This window comes from Xenia sp. Carnegie-2017, unplaced genomic scaffold (genome assembly GCF_021976095.1).
Source record: "Xenia sp. Carnegie-2017 unplaced genomic scaffold, XeniaSp_v1 HiC_scaffold_21, whole genome shotgun sequence".
Classification (NCBI taxonomy): Eukaryota; Metazoa; Cnidaria; class Anthozoa; order Malacalcyonacea; family Xeniidae; genus Xenia; species Xenia sp. Carnegie-2017.
The window spans coordinates 4,487,743-4,515,156 of NW_025813484.1; the positions used below are offsets into that span (position 1 = coordinate 4,487,743).

At 34.5% G+C, this 27,414-nt stretch overlaps 2 protein-coding genes and 1 long non-coding RNA gene across 8 annotated transcripts in view; 1 reads left to right on the forward strand and 2 right to left on the reverse strand.

Annotated features, from left to right (window-relative positions):
* Window positions 1-1,344: 1,344 nt before the first annotated feature.
* LOC124443714 lies at window positions 1,345-4,896 on the forward strand. The gene is made up of 2 exons (XR_006947732.1): window positions 1,345-1,485; window positions 4,792-4,896. It is a non-coding gene; the product is annotated as an uncharacterized LOC124443714 (long non-coding RNA).
* Window positions 4,897-6,639: 1,743 nt separating this feature from the next.
* On the reverse strand, window positions 6,640-26,968 carry LOC124443713 (zinc finger MYM-type protein 1-like). 4 transcript variants are annotated; one of them, XM_046994218.1, is made up of 5 exons: window positions 26,957-26,968; window positions 12,626-12,631; window positions 8,101-9,059; window positions 7,433-7,700; window positions 6,640-6,974 (listed from the first exon to the last, which is right to left on the reverse strand). In XM_046994218.1, exons 3-5 carry the CDS (start codon window positions 8,996-8,998, stop codon window positions 6,860-6,862), a joined length of 1,281 nt encoding a protein of 426 aa, XP_046850174.1. In that variant the 5' UTR covers window positions 8,999-9,059; window positions 12,626-12,631; window positions 26,957-26,968; the 3' UTR covers window positions 6,640-6,859. The 4 variants fall into 4 exon arrangements, with proteins under 4 accessions (XP_046850174.1, XP_046850175.1, XP_046850173.1 ...); XM_046994219.1 differs by lacking the exons at window positions 12,626-12,631; window positions 26,957-26,968 and having other exon boundaries at window positions 8,101-8,248; window positions 8,576-9,399; XM_046994217.1 differs by lacking the exons at window positions 12,626-12,631; window positions 26,957-26,968 and having other exon boundaries at window positions 8,101-9,397.
* Window positions 11,078-27,414, reverse strand: part of LOC124443712 (structural maintenance of chromosomes protein 3-like) — a 59,426-nt gene continuing 43,089 nt past the window's right edge. For 2 of the 3 annotated variants that reach the window (XM_046994214.1, XM_046994216.1), the window contains 11 exons: window positions 26,479-26,587; window positions 21,928-21,998; window positions 21,204-21,293; window positions 20,499-20,585; window positions 18,828-18,971; window positions 18,552-18,620; window positions 18,370-18,456; window positions 15,524-15,553; window positions 14,150-14,224; window positions 13,527-13,704; window positions 12,116-12,468 (listed from right to left, as the gene is read on the reverse strand). In XM_046994214.1, the coding sequence (XP_046850170.1) occupies window positions 12,278-12,468; window positions 13,527-13,704; window positions 14,150-14,224; window positions 15,524-15,553; window positions 18,370-18,456; window positions 18,552-18,620; window positions 18,828-18,971; window positions 20,499-20,585; window positions 21,204-21,293; window positions 21,928-21,998; window positions 26,479-26,587 (1,131 nt within the window). In that variant the 3' untranslated portion in view covers window positions 12,116-12,277. The other variant, XM_046994215.1, reaches the window with a different exon arrangement.

A 27,414-nucleotide genomic window follows, 5' to 3' on the forward strand; every position in this document is an offset into this window, starting at 1 on the left:
TTTTAATCAGTTTGTACTCCTGAACTACGATTACAACAATTTTAGGTATTTCCATGCAGTTGTGGGCTATTTTCTATAGTTTTTCTACACCACAGTAGGGTTATCGATGGGAAAAATCGCTGAATTTTGATCATATTTCATCATAATTCATCCTATTTTTAGCTTATCTATAAAATGATTTATTTCTTAGTTATGTTCATGTAGTAACATGTTAAAAAAAAGTGATTAGTTTTTAAAATAATTTAAAGTGAAACGGATTCAAAATTAAATTCAAACTAAAATAAATTTACTTATGGCCGAACACTGTCACACGAAATATACAAATATAAATAAATTCAACACATACTCTACGAAAATGGCGAGCAATTTAGCGTCACAAATAGAAGAAAATCTGAAAAACGATATGACTCTGTATGTTCGTCAGGAATTGAAACAGAATGAAATTATTGATTTCTTAAATCGTGACTTTCCAAATTATAAATGGGGCATACGCACACTCGAACACTCGATCTTCGACTTAGATATTTCGAGATATACAACAATAACGGCAAGAACTCAATGGACGCTGTGAGAGGCTGTTAAGAAGGTGCTGAGTGGTCTGGGAAAGCTGCTTCGATATAGAGACATGCACAGAAAGATTCGACAAGAGTATAATTTGTTTTTTACGAGAGATGCAGTACATAATTTAATGTTATATGTTTGTAATTGATGATCGTCCAGGTTAATAAAGTCCTGAGAAGGACTGTTTTTGTTGTTGTAGACTGACGTTTCAACAACCTTAGCGGTAGTCATCTTCAGAGTCATTTGACTCTGAAGATGACTACCGCTAAGGTTGTCGAAACGTCAGTCTACAACAACAAAAACAGTCCTTCTCAGGACTTTATTAACCTGGCCGATCATCAATTACAAACATATAACGATACTCCCGGGTTCAAACCATTTACTTTATAATTTAATGTACGAGTTGGATGAAATCGTAAAATCCTGTGGCTTCGCATCTGGGTTACAAATTCAAATTCAAATCTCATTGGTAGATGGTATTTAGAATATCTTATGGAAACCCATGTCATTGCCAATATGATCAGGCTTGACAAAGGAACTGAAACAGGGGTGATGGCTACTATGCATGCTAGTGATGGGAGAATACCGATTACTTGGTATCGATACCGCCCGATGCCAAGCCTAATCCGGAAGTAGTCGATACTTCGTGGTATCGAAAAAGGACTTCGATACTTTTAAAATTTCATTATTATGTAAGTTTGTCTTTTCATTATTGGTTTTGACAAACATGTTGTTTTTTTAATGTGTTATTATTTTAATATTTTATTCACTTTTACTAATAAATACACTTCGAGATCTCGCCTTCAGAATAATAACATGTAACCAATTTTTTCAATTCGAATTTATACAGCTTCTGAAAACTTATCGTTACTCCTAATAATGTTATGACAGTTTGTAATTTAAGACAAGAAAAATAAAAATTTCGTCGTATTGTTGAAGTATATAAGGCCACACTTTGGCAATTCCATTATCAGATTTTTATCAAGTGACTCAGACTTTTATTTTCGAAATTGGAGAAAGTAATCGCTTTAGTAATCGATACCTCGATACTTTTAAGAAAAAGTTATCGGTATCGTATGGAATCGATACTAGCGGTATCGCCCATCACTAGTAATTTTCTAAAGCATGATAGAAACTAAACTACAATCAGATGGAATTCATGGAAATCTTTTACAAATTCATATATTGACATGAATGCTGCTGTCCAAACTGTGAATTGTTTGAAGAAGGTCAAAAATTCATGGATGAATTGTAAATGCTTGGCAAAGACGATCTCGCGAGCGACATTTCAATCATTGATGTTCAAAAGCAAGCCAACATTGTTTTGAGTTTTATCAGCAAAAATTTATATCCAAAATCGTAAGTAAAGGACAACTGAAGTGTATGCATGAATGTAAAATATCAAAGTCAATTTATGCGAGTATGTGATGCGATTTATGTCAATATGGCGTATGGTAAGCAGATTGATGCTTCTAAAATTGTTGTTGCCGAAGGACTTTTAGCTATGATTTCTTTAGTGCTAAGGATATCGTGGCCGTTATATGGCAGCGAAATCCTACATTCCTGCAAATATATTTCAATGGACAAAAAATCTGTAGCCATAAGGCGCCATACTATTATTTATTTTATCATAAACAAATGTTTGGCGCTTTTCAGTTTATGATTATTGATCATTCAATCATTGGACAGCTATACTACACATTGTTTAAGATTTGAGAAAACTAACATTGATTACACGAGAAGCTGTTTACTATAACCTGTGATTTTGATTCTTTTCTGATCCATGAAGTTTTTTATTTTGACAATTTGACTGGAATGGTATTAAACCTGAGTATTTCACATACATGAAATGTTGTCCCATGTCACATATTGTCCCCTTTTCTAACTGAACACCTCATGTTGACATGTCAAGGTGAGTTGATCTACGGCTCATACCAGATTGTTTGCCATAAATTCCAAAGGGCTATTGATATGTATGAAAAGCATTTTCTATAAAATAAAAATGTCTTTCTATGTATGCAAATAAAATTTGGCAAAACAGCGAAGTATTTTTCCTGATCACTAGGTCATTTTTCTGATGATCATTATAATTTCTAAGCTAAATTATTTCAAATTTACATTTAAACGAGCTTTGATCATATGAAAAGATATCATAACCAGTAAGCATGACACATGAACCAATTTTAACATTCATGTAATTATATGATTGAAGGCATGTTGGTTAAATTCTGTTTGTATTGGCAAAGACAATGCTACTGGTGATTGCTATATAGCACACCTTGCATATACTTACAGAAGATAATAGTCTAGTGAAATGCCTAATAAACATTAATGGCATTAAGCTGTCCTTAATTGCAAATTTTCACTTTGATAATTTTTGCTTAATCTTTGGCAAAAAAAATTTTTGAGTTTTTTCTGAAAAGGTGAATTTGATGGCACTGTTTGGGGAGATGAGTAAAGGGTTACAATAAACTTGCATGGTTTGAAGTCTGAGTTTTTCTACATCTATGAACTGTCCCTTGTAGTACCAAATTTCTAACTTAACTCATTACATAGCGGTTTGAATGGGGGTCTCTAGGGGGTCTATGCCTGACAACTTGGTAGAAATTTTTAAAGACAATATCTTTTTTGGAATAGCATTATTGTAAATTGAATTTTATGCTCCTAGACATTCTAATGAGCCATATATTTGGCATGATAATGAGCCTAAATATTCGGCAAAACATTCAAGTATTGTTCACTTCAGGTATTTTTTGAAAAAAACGTAAGCAAAATATTTTGTATTTACGCAAAAACGATACCCACAAAATGCATTTTGTATTGCTCTAAAACGCTGAAAATGGCATTTCCAAGTCTCTGAAATTCAAAATTTCTCAAGGGAGAATGCCTCAGACCCCCCCCCAGGTGCGGAGCGCCTCCGACGTTTCATGACTGATGTTTGAAATATCCTAGATCCGCCCATTGAGTTCTATAATAACTGGAGCGGCTATCTCAAGCGCGGCCTTAGATATCTGATGACGCCAAAAAAATGGCGGATTTCGTCCGTTGCCGCTGAGATTTACCGAAATTATCCGCTTTTCCGAAAATTTCACAATTTCCCACTCCCTCCTGAGGAAAGAGTGAAGAAAATGTATGTGTGTATTTGGGATTTGGCAAGCAATTTTTTGATGAAAATCACGATAAAAACCTACAATTCCTAACAGCGAGTCAACCTAGCTTTCCAGTTATCGGCTTCTACGAGGATGTATTTATAACTATCGACGAAAGAGCTATATGTCGGCTACACATCTATGAATGCAGATATGCGTCGTTTTCTTACCAGCGTCAAACTTGTTTGATCGATTGAACTCTTTAGTCTATACAAAAAAGTATATCATAGCTCATCTCCACAGTGGTTCACGGGAGAGAATTTAGCTTATTTGTTATCATTGCTATTTTGCTTCTTTTCGTGGAAAGGCAATGGCTTTTTTCGCCACAATTGTAGGATTTTTACTTGTTTCTTTAAAAAGTAAATATTAAATCTCTGGATATTTGCGGATTTTCTGTAATTGAGTTTCATATTAAATTTCAAAAAGACTCAAGTCTGCATAGGTTTGTTAAATGAAAACAAACAATTTCGTAAAAGCACTATTGTCAATACACATTTAATATAAACGACAACTTTTTTGAAAATAGACATGTTTCGACATCTCATGATGCCATCTTCAGTATGAATGAAATAATAGGTGATACAGGGTTTATATAAAAGTAATATGATACATAAATTAGAACAATAAAAAGGAAATAAGATAATATAATAAGGAGCGTCCGAGCGTATTATAAACTAAATATTGTATTGAATTTAAAAACTTGAACATTGAGGTCAGGGTTAGTTTTGTTAATGTGGAGTGCTTCTTTGATTTTAAGGGTGAATGAGGTGTCGGCAGTGTCGATGATTTTGAAACAAGAGGGTGAATGGTTGGTTTTGCATGAGTGAGATTTAGGAAGGTGTCGGTAGATGTGAGAGTTTTTGTCTGTTGTGGTATGTTCCCTGATTCTGGTGGATAAATGGCGCGAAGTTTCGCCAATGTATCGGGAATTACATCCCGCGCAATTGAATTCATATACCACCATAGATTTAATTGAATCAGGGATTGGGTCTTTAAATGAGAAAAGGTTTTTGATTTTGAATGATGTGAAAATTAGTCGAATGTCAATATCTGTACAGAAGCGTTTCATAATGTTTGTAAGTCTGCGTTGTTATCTGCGTTTGTCTGTAAGTATCGACAACAAACATAGCAACAACCTCAACCTAGACACCGAAACTCCTGACACGACGATCACAACCAACACAAATGAAAATTCCAAAATAACAACTCTATACTTCAAACTACCATACATCGGACATTACTCACGACACACACAACGCAGACTTACAAACATTATGAAACGCTTCTGTACAGATATTGACATTCGACTAATTTTCACATCATTCAAAATCAAAAACCTTTTCTCATTTAAAGACCCAATCCCTGATTCAATTAAATCTATGGTGGTATATGAATTCAATTGCGCGGGATGTAATTCCCGATACATTGGCGAAACTTCGCGCCATTTAACCACCAGAATCAGGGAACATACCACAACAGACAAAAACTCTCACATCTACCGACACCTTCCTAAATCTCACTCATGCAAAACCAACTATTCACCCTCTTGTTTCAAAATCATCGACACTGCCGACACCTCATTCACCCTTAAAATCAAAGAAGCACTCCACATTAACAAAACTAACCCTGACCTCAATGTTCAAGTTTTTAAATTCAATACAATATTTAGTTTATAATACGCTCGGACGCTCCTTATTATATTATCTCATTTCCTTTTTATTGTTCTAATTTATGTATCATATTACTTTTATACAAACCCTGTATCATATTACTTTTATATATCACTTTTATATATTACTTTTATAATTTATGTATCATATTACTTTTATATAAACCCTGTATCATACCCTGTATTATTTCATTTATACTGAAGATGGCATCATGAGATGTCGAAACATGTCTATTTTCAAAAAGTTGTCGTTTATATTAAATGTGTAAAAACAAACAATATTGTATAGAAATTACTTTAAGTAACCTTTTTGTGATGTTCTGAAATGCAACTGCATCAAATACTTGTAAAGTTGTAGTACATTTTGATTTTGTTGTATTGATATATAAATTGGGCAAAATGCAAATAATCATCAAAACACTTATGCTTCCAATGGTGTTTATAATTCATTTTTAGTTTTAATACTTCTACCCTTCTGTTTCATTTTGTTTTGTTTTTCCTATATTTTCAATATAAGTGCACAATTTGAATGATTAACACAGTTTTCACTTCAATAATAAATTTCATAAGCAGTTGGTAGTGCATTTTGTTCTCTGAGTATCCACATTTGGTGTTTTCTTCATACATGAATGATGAAATGCATATGGATATGTCATAGCAAGGCAATAAAACCAAATGAATTAAATACCTATAGTGTACTTTTATGCTTGAAGCTTAAAAGCTTTCTAGAAATTATAAAGTTATTGGATTATATTACCTCTATATCATCAATCTCATGAAAAGAAATAAGAAGCAAAATATTTGTAGAAAAGCTTTGAAAAGTGAAAAACATTTATTTAAAAAAGCAGCAATGATGCATATGATAAATCCCCATTCTGTACTCTAATAGGTAAATAAGCTCAAACTGTTTCTTAAAGAAATATAAGAAATATATAAGAAATATACAGTACAGTAATTTTAAAGGTTTCATCACTGAATCTTTAATGCTTCAGTATAGTGCATTAGATACAGTGGCGTAGCTAGCGAAAAACATTTGGTCGGGCTCACGAGGCGCCACCATGGTTGGCGCGGAGCGAGAAAATTTTCCGAATTTAGACTCCCTAGAACGTCGGAAACGGCTATCTTAGAAAGCGAATGCGTGATATTTATGCAGGAAATAGAACCATTTTGGTTAATTTAAATTGCCGAAGGATCTTATAGTAAAGCAGAGAAATAGTTCAAAAACAGTTGCAGATATGTGATTTATTTTCTCAACACCACATACATAAATAGATACCTATGTACATCTTGTAAAGAAACTTTGACAAAAGAACCGAAAAAGGCTCAGATTTGTCATCAACAACTATCAAAAGTTGTGATGCCGTTCATTGCCGTGCTGAAATGACAATCATCATTGCCTGCATTAAAAAGTTCCCGGAAAAATTCTCACATGCCATGGACGTAAGACATCAACAGCTTGCTATCAGCCATATATGAATACCTATTTGTATAAGAAAGCAAGTCTTCGTGGTTTTTCAATGAACTTCTTTACTACCTCATCATGCGATGTGTTGGCGTCTTCTTTCTCTGACAGTATGTCTTTGTGAATGGAAATCCTGCAAAGAGAACTAAAACGTCCTTGGCTCATAGTATTTCTAAGATAATTTTTTACCCTCTTCAAACAAGAAAATGACCTCTCAACTGAAGCACTTGTAATTGACAAAACCCCATTTATCTTTAACAGTTTTACAACTTCTGGAATACTAGATTGAAGATGGAACTGAAAAATATATTTCAATAGTTCATCGCATGAATCACGGTGAAAGTCTTTATCTCTGTAAATAAAACAAAGTTGGCTAACTAGCATTGGTATGTCAAACATATCACCATAAACCTCCTTTAGAAGATTTATCTTTTCTGAGGGCACTTCACCTTTCCACATTTTAAACACCCTAGGGTTAACAAGGTCTAAAATCTAAAACGCTCCATATCCTGAAATCGCTCAGTCAGCATAGTCACAATTGTGTCAAGAATTTCAAAATACATTTGTTTGTAATTATGCCGTTGGTCATACCTGGTTACTGGTGGTCCCACTTTCTCAACAGCCAGGTCGTACACCTGACAATATTCTGTATCATTTCTCAGAGAAGCAACAAAGGCCTTGAATCTCTCAACCCTACTCACTCCATAATGAAAGTCAGTGTCCTTGTCTTGCAAGATAGAATAAAGTATGGATGACTGCTCAAGAATTCTCTGGAAAACAAGTACCAAGAAACAAAACAAGAAGCCATTAAGGTAGCCAAGTAAACCAGTAACCTTACTTAACGTTTCATCATCCCAACCTATTGGATTATCAGTAAGATTTTCAAATATGTCTATCAGTTTCTCATAGTTAGAATGCAAGACATTGATGACATGAGCCCTATAATACCATCTTGTGTCACCAGGACTAGGAAACTCAAGCCTATGGGATGATAGTAAAGCTTTTCTTTGGGGAATTGCTAGTAAAGGTGCAGAAAGCACTAATATTAACAAAGAAAATCTTAACAGGTGAAATGGAGGATGCAGCTTGACATAATACTAGATTTAGTCTATGGGCAGCACAGTGAACAAATTGAGCATAAGGATAATCCTGCTGAACTTGAGCTTGAACACCATTGAGATGACCAGACATAACAGATGCACCATCATAAGTCTGTCCAATAAATTTCTCTTTCACATTACTATATTGACTTAACTTACCCTTAACCACTGATGATATAGCAGTTGCAGTCCTATCACAACTAACATCAACAAACCCAAGCTGTCTTTCAATGACACTTTCCCCTTTGTCCATTCGAACAATTACACTCAATTGTTCTTTGGTAGAAACATCAGTTGCCTCATCAACCTGTATACTTAAGAAAGTGCAGCAATCTATTTCCTTTAAAATCTCATCCTCTATTATCTTATCAAGACAATCAATCAAATCATTCTGAATATCAGGAGAGACTCCAGTAAACCGCCCTCCCCCAGCAAGGTGGGTTTCAGCAAGCCTGCCATGTAATCGCCTTTCAAAAACAGAATCCATATTGGCAAAACTTTCAAGTAGCTCTCTATAATTTCCTCTATTCATGCTTCCACTAGATTCATCATGCCCCCTAAATGCAAGCTCTTGCCTAGACAAGTATAAAACAGCTTCTGTTATGGTTTTCAACATTTCCCTGTTTTGCCTTACCTCCTCGTTATGACGCTGAATCTCTTCACGTCTGGCTTGTGACATGAGAAAGTCGACACGAGGCTGAAAACCGTAGGTCCTCCAGGTCTTGTAAGCACCCATGTGCGATTTTGCCTTCTCATGCTTCTTACAATCGGATAGGAAATTCTTCATGTTTTGGAATCCCGTCTGCGTCCATGAAGATGACGATCCAGGGCAAAACAAAAGACAAGGCCAACAGAACAATGCATTCTTTTCTGAGCTACCACAAAGCCAATCTTTCTTCGAGTACCAACTTTCCTGAAAGCTTCTATTGCCTGTAGTCGCTTGTAAATTTGGTATTGGCCGCTGCTTTACGAGTATATTTTGCTCGCCTGATTGTCGAACAGAAAATGGTTTCTTTTGTAGTTCACTTATTATATCGATTTCATTAGCCGAAGCCATTGTAATGTAAGTTATCACGATTTCCGAACGTATATTTCGAAAGCTCAAAATTCAAGTCACGCTTTTGAAATGAGCCCGACTAGATGTTGTTAAACGTTTGAGTGTGTTCACAGCTACTCTCAACCAATCAGATTACAGATATTCCCACTATAGATTTTACTACTTGGTCGGGCTGAATTTTCAGAGCCCGACTAGATGTTGCGAAACAGCGCATTTGAGTTTGCTCGGTTGCTGTCAACCAATCAGATTGCAGATAATCCCACTATAGATTTTACTACTTGGTCGGGCTGAATTTTCAGAGCCCGACTATACTGCGTAATGCCTGGCACTAGAAATGCACTAGTCATTGTTGCTAAGTAACGTTTAAAAATATGATAATTTTGCTAATAACGACGCAATTTGACAAATATTACACTAATAGACTGTGGATTATTCCAAAAAGAGTCGCAGAATTTAAAATTTTCGCAAATCCAATTTCAAAGAAAACAAATTTTTCATTTTTGGGAAAATATTTGGTCGGGCTGGGCCCGACCAGCCAGACCGCTAGCTACGCCACTGATTAGATATTAGTAACATTTAAACAACACTCAACTAAAATATTTTGATAAAGATATGACATGATTTAAACATTAAGTTATATAAAACCCAATGGCTTATTCAGTTTAATGCTTCACATCTGCATCAAGTCATCATCAATCTCAGTACAAATTTTTACATAGACACAAACTTTATGGCCTTTCCATTTTATATGTTGTGAATTGACATTTAATTAAGCATCAAAAACACACAACCTTCTTGCCATCTTTTTTTGGTTCATGAACTTTAACTTCAAAGCATTAGGGGCATCATTAGTGAATCCATTGTCTCCATACATAGAATTTGACCATGATCAAATTAAATAACTCTGGATAAGGCAGACAATAAATCAATTATCTTTACAGCATTATCATTTTTTTAAGACTCTGCCTGGTCAATAACATCTTCCAGTCATCTTTACTCCTTGGTCTTCCCTGCATGTTGTCAGCAAATAGAACATAACAAGCTCTGCTCCAAATCATGGGTACTGTTGGGGCTGATCATTTCTTTTTGATACTTTTCACAGAGCAAAATGTGTGCAGGGTCTTTTTTGCTTTAGGGAAACTATTTTGCAAATAGATAGGTGAATTTACGATTTCATGCATTAACAAATGACAGAAAAGTATGCAGAATTTTATAGACAAAAGCAGGAAAACATCAGTATATTTGGCGTTCAAGTCAGTCTTAAAAAATACGATCTTTAATATGTATTTTATGGCTTTTCAAGTGCATGTATAATTGCTTTTCAATCGTTGACGGACTAACAAAACAAACAACTACCTCACCTGTGAGAAGCGATATGTACCTTTTTGTGGAAACTACGACATCCAACAATTGAACGATTGAAGTGTTGCCATTATAAAAGAAATGCCAAAAAAGAATCGTCACAGAATATGGAACTAACGATATCCATATTCTGTGATATCGTGTTTGTTTTTGAAAAATTCTTTATAATTTACTATAGACACAAGGGGAAGGTCGAGAATATTATTTTTCTGCAAAGCGATCATTTCAGCGGAAATAAGTCCGTTGGCCGCCATTTTTTTGGCGACCTCGCCCCAGTAAAGTTAGCCGTTCCAGTTATTATAGAACTCAATGGATCCGCCCCTGGCATGGACATATCTAAATTCCAAAATGGCTGATAGACAGTGATTTTGGAATTTAGATATGTTAGCACTTTTTTAATAACCTTGATTTCAGTTTAGTTTTACTGTTTTAAAACGGAAAGAAAGAGGTAATTTAAAGATTATGTGTTACTTGATGACCGTGAATTCATGTTTATATTGCAGACACAATTCATTCAATTTATCCCTCATCCGCGTTTTATCCCGTATCCGCCATTTATCCTAATCCCATCCTTAACATTATTGAAATACTTTTTAACAGACTTTTTTATCTAATGGTACACAGTGTGCACAAAAGTTATTATGCAAATCTGTAGCAATTTATACATCCATATTTATCTCGAGCAAAATATAATAATTTAGGTGAGTCGTGATGATCTACGTCAATGTAAATGTATTGGTTTTATTAAATAACATTAATGGTATTTTACATTAATATGTATCTAAATTTACCGAACACCTTTAAGATATTCTTTGTTTTTTCCATAATTTCTTAAAAGCACGATTCTTTGTTTTCAGTTGACGATGCATAATATGTTTAACGCAAGATTTGGATGAGTCATAACCAATGAATGTAAAAAGCATTGTATAAATAGCTCTATTTCTTCATTACAGCCATAGTAGAAAAAGTAAAATTATTTCATGCATAATAACATGCATAACTGAAATTCTCTGAAGTGCCATTATTTTGACTCATCTTAATTTTTTAGCTTTGACATACAAATATTTGAGATAAACCATTGGAATGTATAGTTGGTGATGATGTGGGAAAGTTCAGTAACTCCCAATGGTAAATTGTTCAAAATCTATTTAAGCTTGTTTGAAAATCCCACCAAAATCAACAAACGCTATCCATATAAAACATACATACATGGTACGGAAGTTATTTATGACAAATAACATAAATAAAAGATATGACAGGTAAACATTAAATTCAACATACCTTCACAAATAAAGAATGATGGAAGAAGCGTTACCAACTACATGATTTCTTTGCTTTCGCTTTACAATAACGAAATCAAAATGTTTACTGACTGTTCAATATTAATCACCTGTTGATTTTAATGAGGATGTGCAATAGGAAAAGTTCACACAAAGGTAATAGCAATTGCATACATCAGCCCAACAGGTATCCAAAGGAGCATTTAAGGTGTAGGTTCAAGAGTCAATCATAACTCTCAGTAACGCGACGGTGAGAGCTTATAACAGTAAGCAGGAAAGCAAAATTGATTGAAGTGCATTTTTTTTATTGCTGTTGTGGTTTGTTTATTTACCTCTATTGTTGTCTCCAACGACTTTATAGTCCCCACCATATCGTTGTGAAGGTGTTAGTTGAGATGGGATGGTCACCATGTAATGTCCAGAACATAAATCAGAATCTCAATTTTCTAATTCTTAAATAATTCCTTCAAGTAACTAAAATTATATGCAAATATATTTGGAATGAACAATCAAGAAAAAGAAGCGACCGACCAAACATAAAACAAAAATCTCTAAAAAATGAGAAGTTGGGCAACATCGCCAAAAACTGTTGAGCAAACGTGACATACTCGTGAAAATATGTACAGTAACAAGACAACTATGAGTCCCCTGCTGCGTTATGTTCGTCACTTTCAACAAATTCCTTTGCTTCTTCCTTCGCAATTACATCGATGTGACTGACTTTATTCCTGAAGCGAACACCGTAGAACTTGTCCGAATATTCCAAAAGCTCAACTCGAAATGTTGTCGTAATGAACTGCGCCTTTTCTGCTTGCTTTTTTATCATTTCTGAAACGAAAGGAACTCGAAGCTGTAGATGTTCTATGGTTTAAAAAATTATCTTTACACCGGTCTATAACTGTCTGTCTAGAGAGTTCAAAGTTTACAATGAAAGAAAAACATAAAATGATTAAATATAACAAAGATCGCGTCGCTGTTTCATAACCATGTGCTGAGCGTTTTGCTAGCTAGCCTACAACTAACGTAGCTACAAAAGCCACAATCCCAATGCACTTATAATTCGTTATAAGTGTTATAATTACTGTTATAATTAGTGTGGTTGAAATTTGAATAAGTATGCCAAATTTTCTTTAATACAAAATGTTTTGAGGTGTGATTTGTGGCATTATCCAACTGGCCATTTTACACAGCTGGTGTGAAAAACCATTGTTTTATACGAATGCATTTCGTGCACATTTGCGTGAGCCTTGACGTTTTTAAAATAAGATTTTCACTCTTTTTGACTTATGTTGTACGAAGTTAAACTTAATCTTGAATGTCGGAAACAGTTCAAGAAAAATACGCAATGTTGAGTCGCTTCCAATACTTATTATGAATTATTACTTAGCCTGAAATAGAAATTTGTCGTTGTCCAATGACGGAATAAAATTTAAAAATAAGTAAATATTTAATGCCATGAAGTAAAATCTTTAAAGGCAAAAGACATATACTTTTTGGTGAAATAAAGCGAGCAGCAGTACTTCCAACTGAATTATCTCTTTATAATTGTGCCATACAGTAGTAACAATATTACAGCCAAATTTCGTGTCTTAAATAGCGATCATGCATTTTGCACTAAAATACGCTGAGGTTTTGCTACTAGTCAACAAAGTTTGCACAGGAAGTAGCAAAGGAAACTTTGTATGGCAAAAGTTTCTTTTGTTTTGTTTATCCTTATGCTTATGTCGCTAGTGAAAACTAGGCCTTAAGAGTTAGTTATGCAAATACCATTCAAATTCTAAGCATTGAAAGTTTCACAATATCTAAATTAATGACTTTAATCTATCGATGATCTATCTTTCTATCTATTGATTTTAATCGATCTATCGATGACACAACTAACTTACCAGCAACTGAAGTGCGGTACTGAGGATCCAGCGCCTGGTCAATTTCGTCAAATAAATAAAATGGCGCGGGGTCACATCGCTGTATTGCAAATATCAACGCAAGTGCAACTAAGGACTTTTGACCACCAGACAACTGATTCATTTCACGAGTCTCTGCTGATTTACCAGTAAAGGAAACCTGTCAAAAAGCACAATCAAGAAGCAAAGATATATGAGTTTTGAGTTTTCCAAGGCAAATTGAATAGCAAAGTTTTAGACGTCGAGAAAATAATTTTGTAATTTGACCTTAACATTTATTTATGCGCTTGGTTATAGATTGGCTGGCATAAATGAAAATTCCAGGCGATTGTCGATTGAGCCATATTGACTTACGATTTTGACATATTCTGCGCACAACATTGAAAATATTTTACCAAATAACCAAATATTGCAATATTTTGTATTTGCTCCAAATTCCTTTGCACAATACAAATTTCCATCACCCGTCCCAAGAATGTATTTTCTTCAAATTTCCTTCTCTTTGGTGGAGAAAATCCTTGCAAAAAGGAATTTCCCACGAAGTGAAAGCTTTGATTTCGCGATATAAAATATCATTGTAGCCACAAAAACGATTTTCTGCTCACCTTTATAGATACACCAGTAAATTTATCGGAAGGAAGTCTGGATTGGCTTTGACTACCACCAGTACCATCACTACCCTGGCAAAATATCATATCCAAATGTAAATGAAAGAACGAAAAACACTTACGGATATACGCATGAAATATGAAAAATAAAATTAGCCATGCCACTAAACGCAAGTTGCAAGCTCAAAGTACCTCAATTCAGATGATTATGTGTTATTCGATGTAGTAATGCATGAAATTATTTACATAATAGAAAAAACGGTGTGTGTATATGTTATTTTTACTCAACAATAAACACAATATAATATTTGCTCCACATGAGAAAGTTAAGCTTATAATTAAATGTAAATAAAATTGCGCAACAAAGACGTTTAGACATTGACATGAATATAACTTGATCGCGCTACTCGTCCCTGTAATATTGAAGCCGCTTCTCCCCAGTCTTTTCACGCAAAAAAAACCACACGACCAAACAAATTGTAAATTTATACAACACATCATTAAAACTTCATTTTAGAGAAATAAGTCATTTTTAAGATCATTAACTAAACATTCATGATTTGATGATTCATCGTTTGGAAATGCTGAAAAAAAGGTCCATTTCTTCCACAAAAATAAAAAAAAAACAAAAAAAAAAGTACAGCATTTGTGTACTTTTTTCGCATGAAAAATTCGTTGTTCGCTGTTTTTATTTAAATAAATGAATACAACAAATACAAAATCATACACATGAAAGATGAACACAAGTTTTGATATGATAGTCTTCTCTATGAAAGTATTCACGCCGCCAATGTTTTTTTCGGTCAATGGCGTTTGCTTCCCGGTCAATCGACAACTTCTTTCGCTCAAAATCAAATTTGTGTAAAAACACGTTCCAATAAAGTCCCCCAATCACAAATTTTTAACTTAAAACCATTCACTAAGCAAAAACTTTCTTTTAAATTCGTAAAACAATCTGAATGTAGCGGTCCAGTTATATTCATTTCAACGCGCTTAGAGCATTAAACTAAAATACATGGACGCTACCTATAGCAAATAATTGAAGCTAAATCTTACACTCAGACACGCGTGTGTAGTGTTTCGATATTTTGAAAATTGATTGACTACATACGCGTGTCTGGGTGTAAAATTTGGCTTCAAGAATTTATCAGACTTTTCTATCACAGGTAGCGTTCCATGTATTTTAGTTCAAGGGTTTAGAGAGCGTTTTCACTACACGTTATTATTGCCGCCATGTTGGTGAACCAATTTAAAAGAAGTTAAATGAAATTCTCTTGCTTGGAACACTAATATGACTGCTTTATCCATTGTCATGCTGTGAAAACGCCATTCAAAATACGATTAAACTATCGTTTTGTTAATTATAGATACCTGTGAATTTCGGCTACTACTATCATCGTCCTGCATAAAAAAAAACAAACATAGTGATAAGTAACAAGAAGATAGATATGAATTTAACCTTTTACCTGGCGAATACTTTGAAAACGTGTAGCTACACATTTCGTTTGGTAAAAATTGCCGATCGGCTACACTGCCGAGTAAAGGGTTAATTAAAGAAAACTCGTTCACACAGCCGTATTTGTTGTTGACTACAACCACTGACATGTATATTACACTGGATAACGCACCATGTATAAAATATAGTAAGATAATTGAAGCCGGAAGTTGGCTCATCTAAATATGACCTTCGTGGGGGTATCGGTACAGCTTTACTATACTTTTGTATTACAAAATCACAGTTTTTGCGTTTTTATTCGTTCTACAAACTTTTGATTCGAGGAAAATTTTTGTAAAAGGGACAGAACAACCGGCAAAGATATTTAATCCTAAAAAGTTTGTCTTCTTGGCTTTATAATGGCAGAAAATTGGGATGATACAAGGTCGACCTGCATTGTTTTCAAACAAACTGGAGATTATATGATGCTGCTGCTTCTTAAAAAGTGTAGAAATATTACAGAATCCTACTACTGCTACCAAAATTTCATCTGCAATGACGTTTATGGAAGATTGCTACAAATTTACTTATTTAACATCACTTTGTTATTCACATCGCTAATATCATAATAATTTCAAATACGTCTTTATTATATCAGTGAAGAAACAAAACAAATCGACATAGAAAAATAATCAGAAAGACATTTTGATGAACAATAGTAAGTTGAAAACGGTATCATCAAACTCTACGAGATGTACATCATCAAAATATGCGAATTAAAGTACCTCTGTTGTCATAAAGCGAAACAAAGTTTTCAACCAGTTCCTATGTGAGCAACTTCAATATCGATGAATATGTTCAAGATATGAATACCTTTGTTCTTAATTTGTAATGGAATAAAAACGCAAAAACTGTGATTTTGTAATACAAAAGTATAGTAAAGTAGGACCGATACCCCCCATGAAGCCAGCAGCAAATGATCGATCTTTCCGGCTTCAATTTTCGCAAGAGATGCGTTATCCAGTCTAATATACATATTAGTGACTACAACCCTCACAAGTGAATTTCGGTTTTTATCTTGTCAGACTCGTTGTGCGTTGCCTGACGAAGTCTGACGAAGATTTTGGTGCACGTACATAGCGCATAGGACATTACGCAGTGTCATATTACACTAAACATGAAAACGCGACAATGCTTGTAGCTAAGCGCATTCGTGAACAGTGCAAAGTTTGAGCTTGCTACCTCAGAATCAGCGCAAAAACGAAGCGCATACTTACAAAAATGTGCATTTTAGAAGAAAGGGTTAGCTTGGAGTGGACACTATTCAATAAAAAAACAACATAAAAAGTACTTTTGGTTTATATCTCTGTTGATTCAGGATATCAGCATCACTTGTGTGTTTTCCAGTTGTACAACATGAATCTAAATCTCAACTGCAAAAGTTGTCGACAACAAAATGCCTAGTCTGCGGAGGCCCTTAGGGAAGAAATGTAGCTACTCGAAATGCCTGAGAGGTTACCAATCTCCCTTGGCTTTCGAATACATTTAATCATTAAGTAGCTTCACCACAATGGTTTATAGCATGATCAATTGATCAAAAGTTTCGTCAAGATTTAAGCAAGTCATATACAGGTCAGTGATTGGTTAGTAGCTATTTTTCAAAAAAGCCATATAATCACGATCACAGGCATTTCTGTGTGTTTTCTCCTAAAAGCCTAGTTTACAAATAGTTGAATAACGGGAGCTGTTAATCGCAGAAAAATCGTAAAAAAGAATTCTTTCGTTCATGATCAAAATTATATGACCAAACCTCACATATATTCTGGATTTGCATTTAATAAAAACGACAAGTTTTTTTAACATAAAATGTTTCAACATCTCATGATGCCATCTTCAGTATAATAAGGAATATTATGAATGTGATGAATATATATAAGAGTAATATGATACTGTTACACAATTTATACACATATGAATAATTATTATCTATAAATATTACAAAGAAATAGTGGTTAGAAGTAATGATGAAAGTATTTACAGGCTGAATATAGTGTTAAAGGGAAAAACGTGAACGTTGAGATTAGGGTTAGTTTTGTTAATGTGAAGGGTTTCTTTGATTTTTAGTGCGAATGTAGTATCTGCAGTGTCGATGATTTTAAAGCAAGAGGGTTAATAGTTAGTTTTGCATGGAGGTGATTTTAAAAGGTGTCGAAAGATATGTGAGTTTTCGTCAGTAGTGGTGTGTTCCCTGATTCTGGCGGATAAGTGAAGGGAAGTTTCGCCAATGTATCGGGAATTACATCCCACACAATCGAATTGGTATACCACCATAAATTTAACAGAATTAGGGATAGGGTCTTTGAATGAACAGTAGTTATTGATTTTGAAGGAAGTGAATATTAGTCGGATGTTAATGTCTGTACAGAAGCGTTTGATGATGTTTGTAAGTCTGCGTTGTGTGTGCCGTGAATGATGTCCAATGTACGGTAGTTTAAAGTAAAGAATTTTTATGGCTGTCCGTTGTTGTTGGTCCTTATTATACTTAAGATGGCATCATGAGATGTTGAAACATGTTTATTTAAAAAAAACTTGTCGTTTTTATTAAATGCGCATGATCAATAATGCTTTTACGCAGTTACGGTAATATTCTGAATTAAAACAATTGGAACTATATGGGAACGTGTAGTTTAGTAATTCAGTCGGCTAGTGTCGCCGATGAAATTAGCTACAACAATTAAAACTAAATGGAATTCAGGCTTACACCCCTAACTCGTAAACATACCGGATTTGGGCCTCCTGTTTTCATGACAAGGTTTGCTTTACCACGAGGAACGAGTTCTTTGAAAACCGCGGTGAAGTGGTAGGAAACCTTGGGTATGCGTAAATGGTGTGTAAATTAGCGACCATCTTTTGTATATATAGATAAAAACCTTTCCTTCATTACATGCTAGTATGAATTCACACCTGTTTGAATGTGAATAGAATGGCTTCGTTTTTTCTTTGGTCCAAAACATCTATCAAATCCGTTATTGCCTGCCGATAAAGGGTACATTATAGAGTAAAATAGACTAGTAATGAGATGTGTAAACGCAAGGGGAAAACTTTTTTCTAGTATTGACAAACATCTCAAAATAATTTTTATTGGTTGGCTATGAATGAAAAATTTTGAGAGGGCTATAAAACGACAAATTCAGCAACACATAAAAAACAGTGAATCGAAATTTGAAGACGATCTCTTACCATGTATCCTTTGTCCACTTCATCTCTACGTTTCGTAAGTGCTTCTTTCTGCTCGGAAAAATTCACAAACTGATCTAACGCTTTCTTGTTTACATGACTGTATTTCTTCAGATCTTCGTTGCATTTTTGTAGTTTTTTCCATAGCTAAAAAAAAGGAAAATAATTTGCAAACTCATCGATTGCAGTTACGATTAGATAAAGCATGCTTCTTTTCATCCAAAATTGGTTCGACTATATGATTCTTTTTGCCGCCATTTTTTCTTATTCATAGGTACAAGCTTTCACACCAACATGGAGATTATGAACACATTTTAGTTTTTATAATTTTGTAGAAGCACTATTGCTAATGTGCATTTAATATAGACGACGAGTTTTTTTAGAATAGAAATATTTCGGCATCTCATGATGCCAGTATAAGTGAATAATACAACACAATATTTAGTTTGTAACACGCTGCCCATTAATTTATCTCATTCCTTAATATTTTTATAATTTATGTATCATAATACTTTTGTATAAACTTTGTACTATTTATGTATTCTTCACACATACTTAAGATGGCATCATGAGATGCCGAAATATTTCTATTGTAAAAACTCGTCGTCTATATTAAATGCATTTTAGTTTTTCTTGTTTTTTACAGATCTAGCTCAAAAAGTTAGTAAACATGCGACGCCAACTTTATATTTCGTGCAAAAAAAAACATTTTCAGAATACAATGGCTCAAACATGAAATTTACGATCCTGGATCTCTCAAATAGCTACATTTTAAACTGAAATTAATTCAAAATAAGGCAGCATGTCATTGAGCAAACAATGTCAAATCGGTGAACTATTTATGACTATATTTCAGCATTGCACAAACAGGTAAAATGTAAATTTCAATTTAACCCTCGATGATGTCAAAGGGTGTTTTTCAGGGATATACATTGACCAAGTGCAATTTTTTTGCAAATTTACAAATAGCTACTACATTGCAATTTTTTTGCATTGTTCATTTCTTTAAAAAATTAGCTAATTCAATTCATTGCTTTTCAAGTAATTGAACACAAGAACATTTGCATTGTATAACACGCCGGCTTCGCTACTGATTTGAAATACGCTATCTTTTCTTTGCGCTTTGGCACCGTTCAAGTGTTTAAGCAGCAATTTTTATATACTTTTTATAGCCTTAATGAAATATTCAGATGTTTGCAAGCAATTTAATATAATTATGTCCATTTTACATTGAATGGAAGTGGACTAATTTCAACTCCAAAAGTTGTCCTCTTGTGCGAATTTTTTCGACCACCATGTTTGCTCATTTGAAGTCATAAGTTGTACGGAAGTCGCCAAACTAATAGCAATTTCTATTGCCATGTTGAAAATGTGCACTACATATGACGTCAATTTAGCAAACATGGCAGCCAAAAAAGTTCGCACAAAAAGAACCAAAAACCGCCACTTTTGACGTCTATAAATTCTGAAAAGACAAAATTTAACTCTGTTTCCATAAAAATAATGCTGAGAGCAAGTACTTTTGACTAAGCAAATAAAACAATGTATGAAAATTTCAATGTACGAAAAATAAAAGGGAAAAATAGTTGAGCAAAATATTGTTTTCCATGCACCTAGAACAAAAGGTGATTGTATCTTAAAAAGAAAAAACACACTAAAAACATACAAACTTACCGCCTTCACATTTACCGCCTGGTACTTCTCGAACGCATTAGAGGGAAGCGATCCCAGTTCACGGATTTTCTTCATACAATCATCTTTCTAAAATTTATTAAATTGGCTTCACAATTGAAAAAGCTTGCTAATGAGCTAATTTCTAAATATCGACCACTAAAATTTATAGCAATCATGGCCCAATTGGAAAAAAATGAAACAAAGAAAAATACACGCAAAAAAACGTGATTAGCTGCAATGGGCGTCGTGTAGCTTTTCGTGACAAACATTTCACAACTTCGAATGAGCAAACAGAAACACTTTTGGAACAGTTTTCTAACAAATAATCAGATTAAACTTGGTGTTGACAATTGTTGCCTATGTCAAACAATTACAATCACGGAGAAATCGCTCTGCAATAGTTTCGAATTAGGAAGATTTTTATAGAGCCAGAACATTTTCCTTTAACGTTTTATGGGGTGAATTTTCACATATTCTTTAAATAAAATGGTTTCGCCAAGGGGTTCAACAAAGCAGCAATAGTTTAAGCCTTATCTGATGGATGCGAACTAAATATAAGCTTTCGTAATGTATGTGTTTGAATATAAAATTACACGATGTGAGCTGTGTCAAAATAAAAGATAAAACCAGGACAACATCCCTTATATGACTAATTTGACATGACTACAAGACCCTACAATTACAAACGATTATATAACAATGTACCTTTTTAATAAGTACGCTCTTTTTGCTGGCGATCTTTTCGACAGACTTCGAGTCATCGTTCAAGCGCAGTTGGCTTTCCTTTTCTTTATTCTAAAAAATATTGAGTTTTCATTTAAAAAACGATAGAGAGAGGTTTCCACGATGAAAGGCGACATAACTTAAAGAATGTAAATCAACCAAGATGCATTGCGCGTTAATAACGTCATGGCTACCATTTTCTGGGTCACGAAAATGGCGGCTAATGCTATTGTTTGTTGTCCATGGAACTTTGACCATCCAACAATTTTAAAATAAGTAATTTTATAAACTTTTGATTTGAAATGGCGTCGTCTCCTAAGCGTGGAAGGCCAAAACGGAAAGTTGAACAACACCACTCGTTAATATGATAAAAAAAAGACAAAGCCAAATCGGATTCGGAGGTTGACATTTTGACGTGCTTTGAATTTTTACAAACTTGATTATTTTTTCATTAACGTTTTATGTTAATTTTTTCAGCTAAATTAGACGACGTAGTGACAAACTTGGATTTAGTGTGCCACAGGCTCAAAAACTAACGATGTAATCATAAGCAAAAGCGCGCCATGCATCGGGGTTGACACACATTCTTTAATCTACAACATGGTAAATCGTGCAATTGAAAATAAAGCTTGCATTTTATTATATATACTGGTATGAAATAAAGTGAAAAATAAAAGATACCGTGCAAAACATCAGCACCATTTACCTTCCAATCCTCCAGCAAGTCATCGGTAGCCTTGACTTCTCCAGTCACTTCATTAACTCTTCTATTTATACCTAAAACATAATGATACCAAAATACACCAAAAAAACCTTCTGACATACATGATAAAGGGTGCGGACAAAAATATCCCCGCCCGCCCCAAATAAACACATCGTTATAGTTTCGTGGCTTGTCATTCTTAGAGAAATTCTATAGAAATGAAGACTTACTGTTGAAGAATAAATGAAACAAAAAATGCAACGTTGATCATCATCAACTATAACTTTAATGACAAAATTAAAAGAAAAGAAAAACATTAAAGAAATAGCAGGCCTATTGTTGACGTTGTTATATATTGTTTTTCTGCAAGGTTATAAATCACAATTGCGCTGAAAAATCACGCGTTCTTTTGTATTTGTTTTCATATACGCATCCTTCTACTGTTAGTCAAAATACAGTTTATGAAAAAATTTAAAAAAATTTGCAGTTAGCAATGCCTTAGGTTCGTTTCAAACGTCGCATTTTACATGAGCCGAATGCTCTAAAGTTTATGTAATGGTAGTTGCTCATCTGAGCATTTTCCTGCCTTGAACAATGAGAACCGACATTTGTTGACGTCCTCAGAATTCTTGTCACCGTACAATAAACAAACAAATCTACTTAGTTGAAACACAAGTTCTTCTGACGGGGGAAATGCACTTCCTAAGGAACTAAATGAGTTCAAATATTTGTGGTTACGTAGAAGAATGTTCCAAGCTGTCTTTTTGCCCTTCCCATAAAAAGAACTGGTGGTGTCACATCCTTAAAAGAAAATTTTGAAAATATTGATTACAGTATACTATTCTTTCACTTATTATCATCGTAACAAAAGAAAACTAATGACAACATTGGTGTTATAGACCAATGTTGTCATTAGTTTGTTGTCATTACCAGTAAAGGCATGGAAACCTAGCAGACCTTGACTAAGATTTTCCTCACTTTCTTCTACAATAGCTTGTATAGAAATCAAGCGGAAGTTATTTCCCGTTCCAGTCATGAAGCATATTTCTTTGTTAATAATTCGTTGCATGGCGATCGACAACACAAAAACGTCTGTATCTGGGCTTTTGATTATGATTCTTTCGTTGGTTTCTTTAGCATGATTTGCATGTAGTAAGAGCCGAGTGTCAGCTTCCTCGTGATTACACTCCAATTCATACATTTCACTTTATCCTCATCTGATCTAGCTCGAGTAATACCATAGCATTTCTCTTTCGACGTTACATACAACGATGACAGATGTCCGAGACAAAATGATACGTAATTGCCCCAGTGCTCACAAAGAAACTGGATCAACGACTTTTTGTTTTCGCCCAGAGCAAGAATCTTTTTCCACTGCTTTGGAAGATGTTGGTTTTTGTCGAATACACGAATTTTCTGAATTCTAGTGTTTTCGGGTCTTCTGTTCCTTTCCGATTCCTTGATACTTGTGGGAAGGTATATATCCGCAACTAAGTCAACTCTTGTTGCCTTCCAGTCTTTGACCAACTTTAATACGTTATTAAAAATTGCATGGCAGAATTCTCCAAAATGTTTTCCATTTGCTCTTCATTGTTTGGATAAGAGGAATTGCATCGACAATGAGTGCATTGTTATTATAGTGTTCTCCATCAAACTTGCACGTGAGGTGGTCACCTATACAGTAAACATCGTAAGAAATTCCTGCATGAATACGAACACCAATCAGAACACGAATGCGAATCAAGACAAGAATGTCTCACACTGCAACAACAACTGTTTTTTAGTTAAACTAACCTATTTGAATCATTAAACCAAATTTGAGGTGTATTGGATACTGGGGATTCTTTGTAAATCCTACTTGTCGAGACAATAACAAAACCTACCGAAGTCCAACACTAATAAAGCTAACAAAGAGAATCGTTATTTGTACCTTCAAAAATTTCAAATAACTTGGATTTGGTTGTTTTAACAAGACTTCCAGAAGTGGTTGCCAAGAAAGCGGGTACGTGCCAAGACTGTACGACAGAACATTTGCAATGTCAATTTCACGGATCTTAGCTATCATCAATAGCCGAGCAAATAGGTCTCTGTTCATTTTTAAATTGATTTCTTTCCCTTTGCTGGTTGAAACAATTGACCGTTTCTGGCACAAGAGATCTGAAATCTTGTAAGGGGTGAACTTTGCAAAAATGTCCGGTTTTGTATTCAAAAGATTATCTCGTGCAAATTTAATAAACTGCTCCTCCCCTATTTTTTCTGCCCCAGGAGTTTATCTGCAATCTTGTCTTCCACCACCAAGCCACTGGCCAAACCAACCAAATTTTATTCCTCAGCATCAAACGGATTGTTCATGCTCAACACTGCAGACATTACATTCTTCACTAATTTTTCATTAAGTGCACACTCAGTTTTGTCAAGATCTTTGCGGCTCCTGTAAAAATACCGTGAGATACAATTCACGACAGTTCATATAGTTAGAGAGACTGCAAAGTTTCTGTTGACACTTCATCAGCAAAAGGAATATTCTCTACCATTGAACTTGGTTGAATGCAACCTGAGTAAACCATCTCACTTTTGTTACGCTGTTTAGGGTTTGAAATATTAGTTGTGGAAACCGTTTTTTCATTCGTTGCTTTAATCGACTTGTTTTATAATTCGTTGCATCTACATTTTCAACACGTGCAACAAATTTAACAAACTTTTCTTTAACCTTTGCCATGTAGAAAATACTTTCTTCCTGTATTATGTGCACCTTTAATGAACTCTTCACAAAAACTTTAAACCCTTCATTGTATAATGGTTTTTGAGTGGATTTTTCACATTCAGCAGGGTCAACTTTATGGTATTTGAGGAAGGAAGTGTATTTTTGATAACATCTGTGATGATACTTTACTTCTAAAGCAACAAAGTCTTTTCCTGTAATGTGTAGCAAAATACTTTCATCACCCTTAATTTCTGCTGCTTCCTAAGTCGACCACCATCTAGCGTTCTTGCTGTATAAAGTGGATCCCGTTTATGCTTCTTACTTATCTAAATAAAAATTGTGTGAAAACTGATGTAGAGTTAGCATAAAAAAATATTCCACATAATGGTTTAAATTCACAGCAGTGGTGGCGCCAGTAATTCCCCGACAGAGCGGCTTAGGTCCCCGATGGGGGGGACTGACTTACTTGGCTTGTGTGAAAATGCGCTTTCCGTGCAAATCTTTTTTTTCAGAGAAAATTTCAAAAATTGTTATAAGTCCTTGCTTTAACATAACCTATGAAACATAGTTTGTTTACGAAATAATATTTACATCTACATGAAAAATTAACATCACGTAATAGACTAGTTGTTAGAGCCACAACTAGAATGCTAATTTGGGAGATGATGGTGTTTACTCATGTATTCAGTTGTGGCTGATTTGAAACTTACGCAGTAGAGGTTTTTTGCAGTTTTTTTTACAAAAAATTTCCTATCCAAATTCGAAAGTCGAGTTGTAAAAAGCAACTTCTGCCCCCAGCTCCCTACTCTAGTGCCACCCGTGCGTGATTCACAGCTACGTTTACCTACCGTGTCAGTGTAGAATGAATGCTCTTTCTTGCAAATGACACAGGTTGGAGGTAACACGTGCTGGCTCTTTGCCTTAATTCTTTCACCAGTGAATGATTTTGATCGCAGCATTATCTTTTCTGGAGGTGGTACTTCCTGCTGTACAGACGTAGAAGGCTCGGTATCGGTTGACGGTTTTGCACTCATTTTAGAGCGTCGTTGTAATCGATGTATTAAAGTTTTATTGGTAAATGCTGAATAACAACGTGAATGGTAAAAGTAACGCTCATAACTTCCCAAGTTATCCTCTAACTCCTCGAAAGGAATCACATTCGTGGTTTTCAAGGCTACGTCTTTCTGTCGTCCATCAAGTTGTAGCCATTGCTTTCTGCATTCCAGGAACCGTTTAAACGATGTTGGTGTAAAGTTCGTTAGTGTTCCGCCGTCATCTTCGCAATGAATCAAACACGAATGCCTTTCTTTCATGTTTATTAACGAAACATTGGCGCTATTTTCATGTATGAATTTTAAATGAAGCTATGTTGTGTATGCTACATCAAGTTCTGCATCAAAAAAAATGGCGATTTTCAAAATTATACTAGCGAAGAATTTTGAAATTCAGCCGCGAAATACTAAAAAACTGCATCTTTTTAGAAGTGACAATAAAAAGAATATCAAACAACAAGTGACTTTCTATCTATTTTGAAAATTTTGCGTCCTTTCTTGAGGTGTCCAACGAAACTCATTTCTAAAGCATATTTTTAAGGCATATTTTTGAGGCACAGATCACGGACTACATGTAAAATGCGACGTTAGAAACGGGCCTTTGTGATTGTAAAGTGTACAAGAATAAAGTGTACAAGCATAAAGTTGCGTGTATAATTCATGTGGTTTTCGAGAGAAATCTAACTACCACAAAGACTAATTTTACTATTGTTTTACAATAAAATGTCCGTGTATACTTTGTCCAAAATGTCCAAACCATAAACACTGCTTGTCCTTGAAGATACATAAAGAACTTACCTTGAAGTCGTTCCAAAATCGTGGCATGTCTAGAATTTAATGAAGCCAATTCCTCTCTCATTGACGTCAACTGTCTTTCATCGCCTTCAAGAGCCATTTCATCCAATTCCTAGAAGATAATTCGTGGAAAAACTGTTTGAAAAAATAGTAACTGAGTAACCAAAAAAAAATGTGACAGCTATTCTCATAAGACAACAAAGCAGTGGGGTAGCAAGCGCGTCTGTTTAAACTCGTGCTATACAAATTCTGTGCTAAGTGAATCTTCAGGAAAATTGTACGACGTTCCTAACATTTAAAGTGACGCATGCTCAGAAATTCAAATTGCGTGTATCAGAGCAGTGAAACAGCTTCTTTAGATAGTTAAATCGAATTTAAGAACATTTGCAATATATTTGACTTGACGAAAGTTTTATTTTCGTGGATTTTTGTGGCCAAGAAGTAGATGACTCTTCACCGGAAGTGACGTAAGAATGAGAACCTGTGCGTTGATCATATAGCTTTCATTATACTAAATAACGCTGTTATTGCAAATCTTCTTTAAAAACTACACTACAAATTTAGGATGCTGCATACGTAGATGTATAGTTCTACGACATTGTCTGAGCGAATAATCAAAGAAAACGTTTGAAAAGTAGAACTGCGTTTTTTCTTTTTACTTCAGCTCCGGCGCTAGGTAATCTACTTCTTGGCCCAAAAATCGCACTAAAGATGAACTATCTAAACATGTTATCTCCAATTATTTCCTTGACCACTATATGTAAACATAAAGAAAAACGCGAAATGCATCTTGGTTGTCACGCAGTCTTTAAGACAAAATAATATACATGAAAAAATTTCTCAATTCTGATTGGTTAAGAGCAATGCAATTTTTCCTAAATACCAATGCAAAAATGCAAAACACCAGTGCTGATTTCTCTTCAAAACTGCTCCTGATTG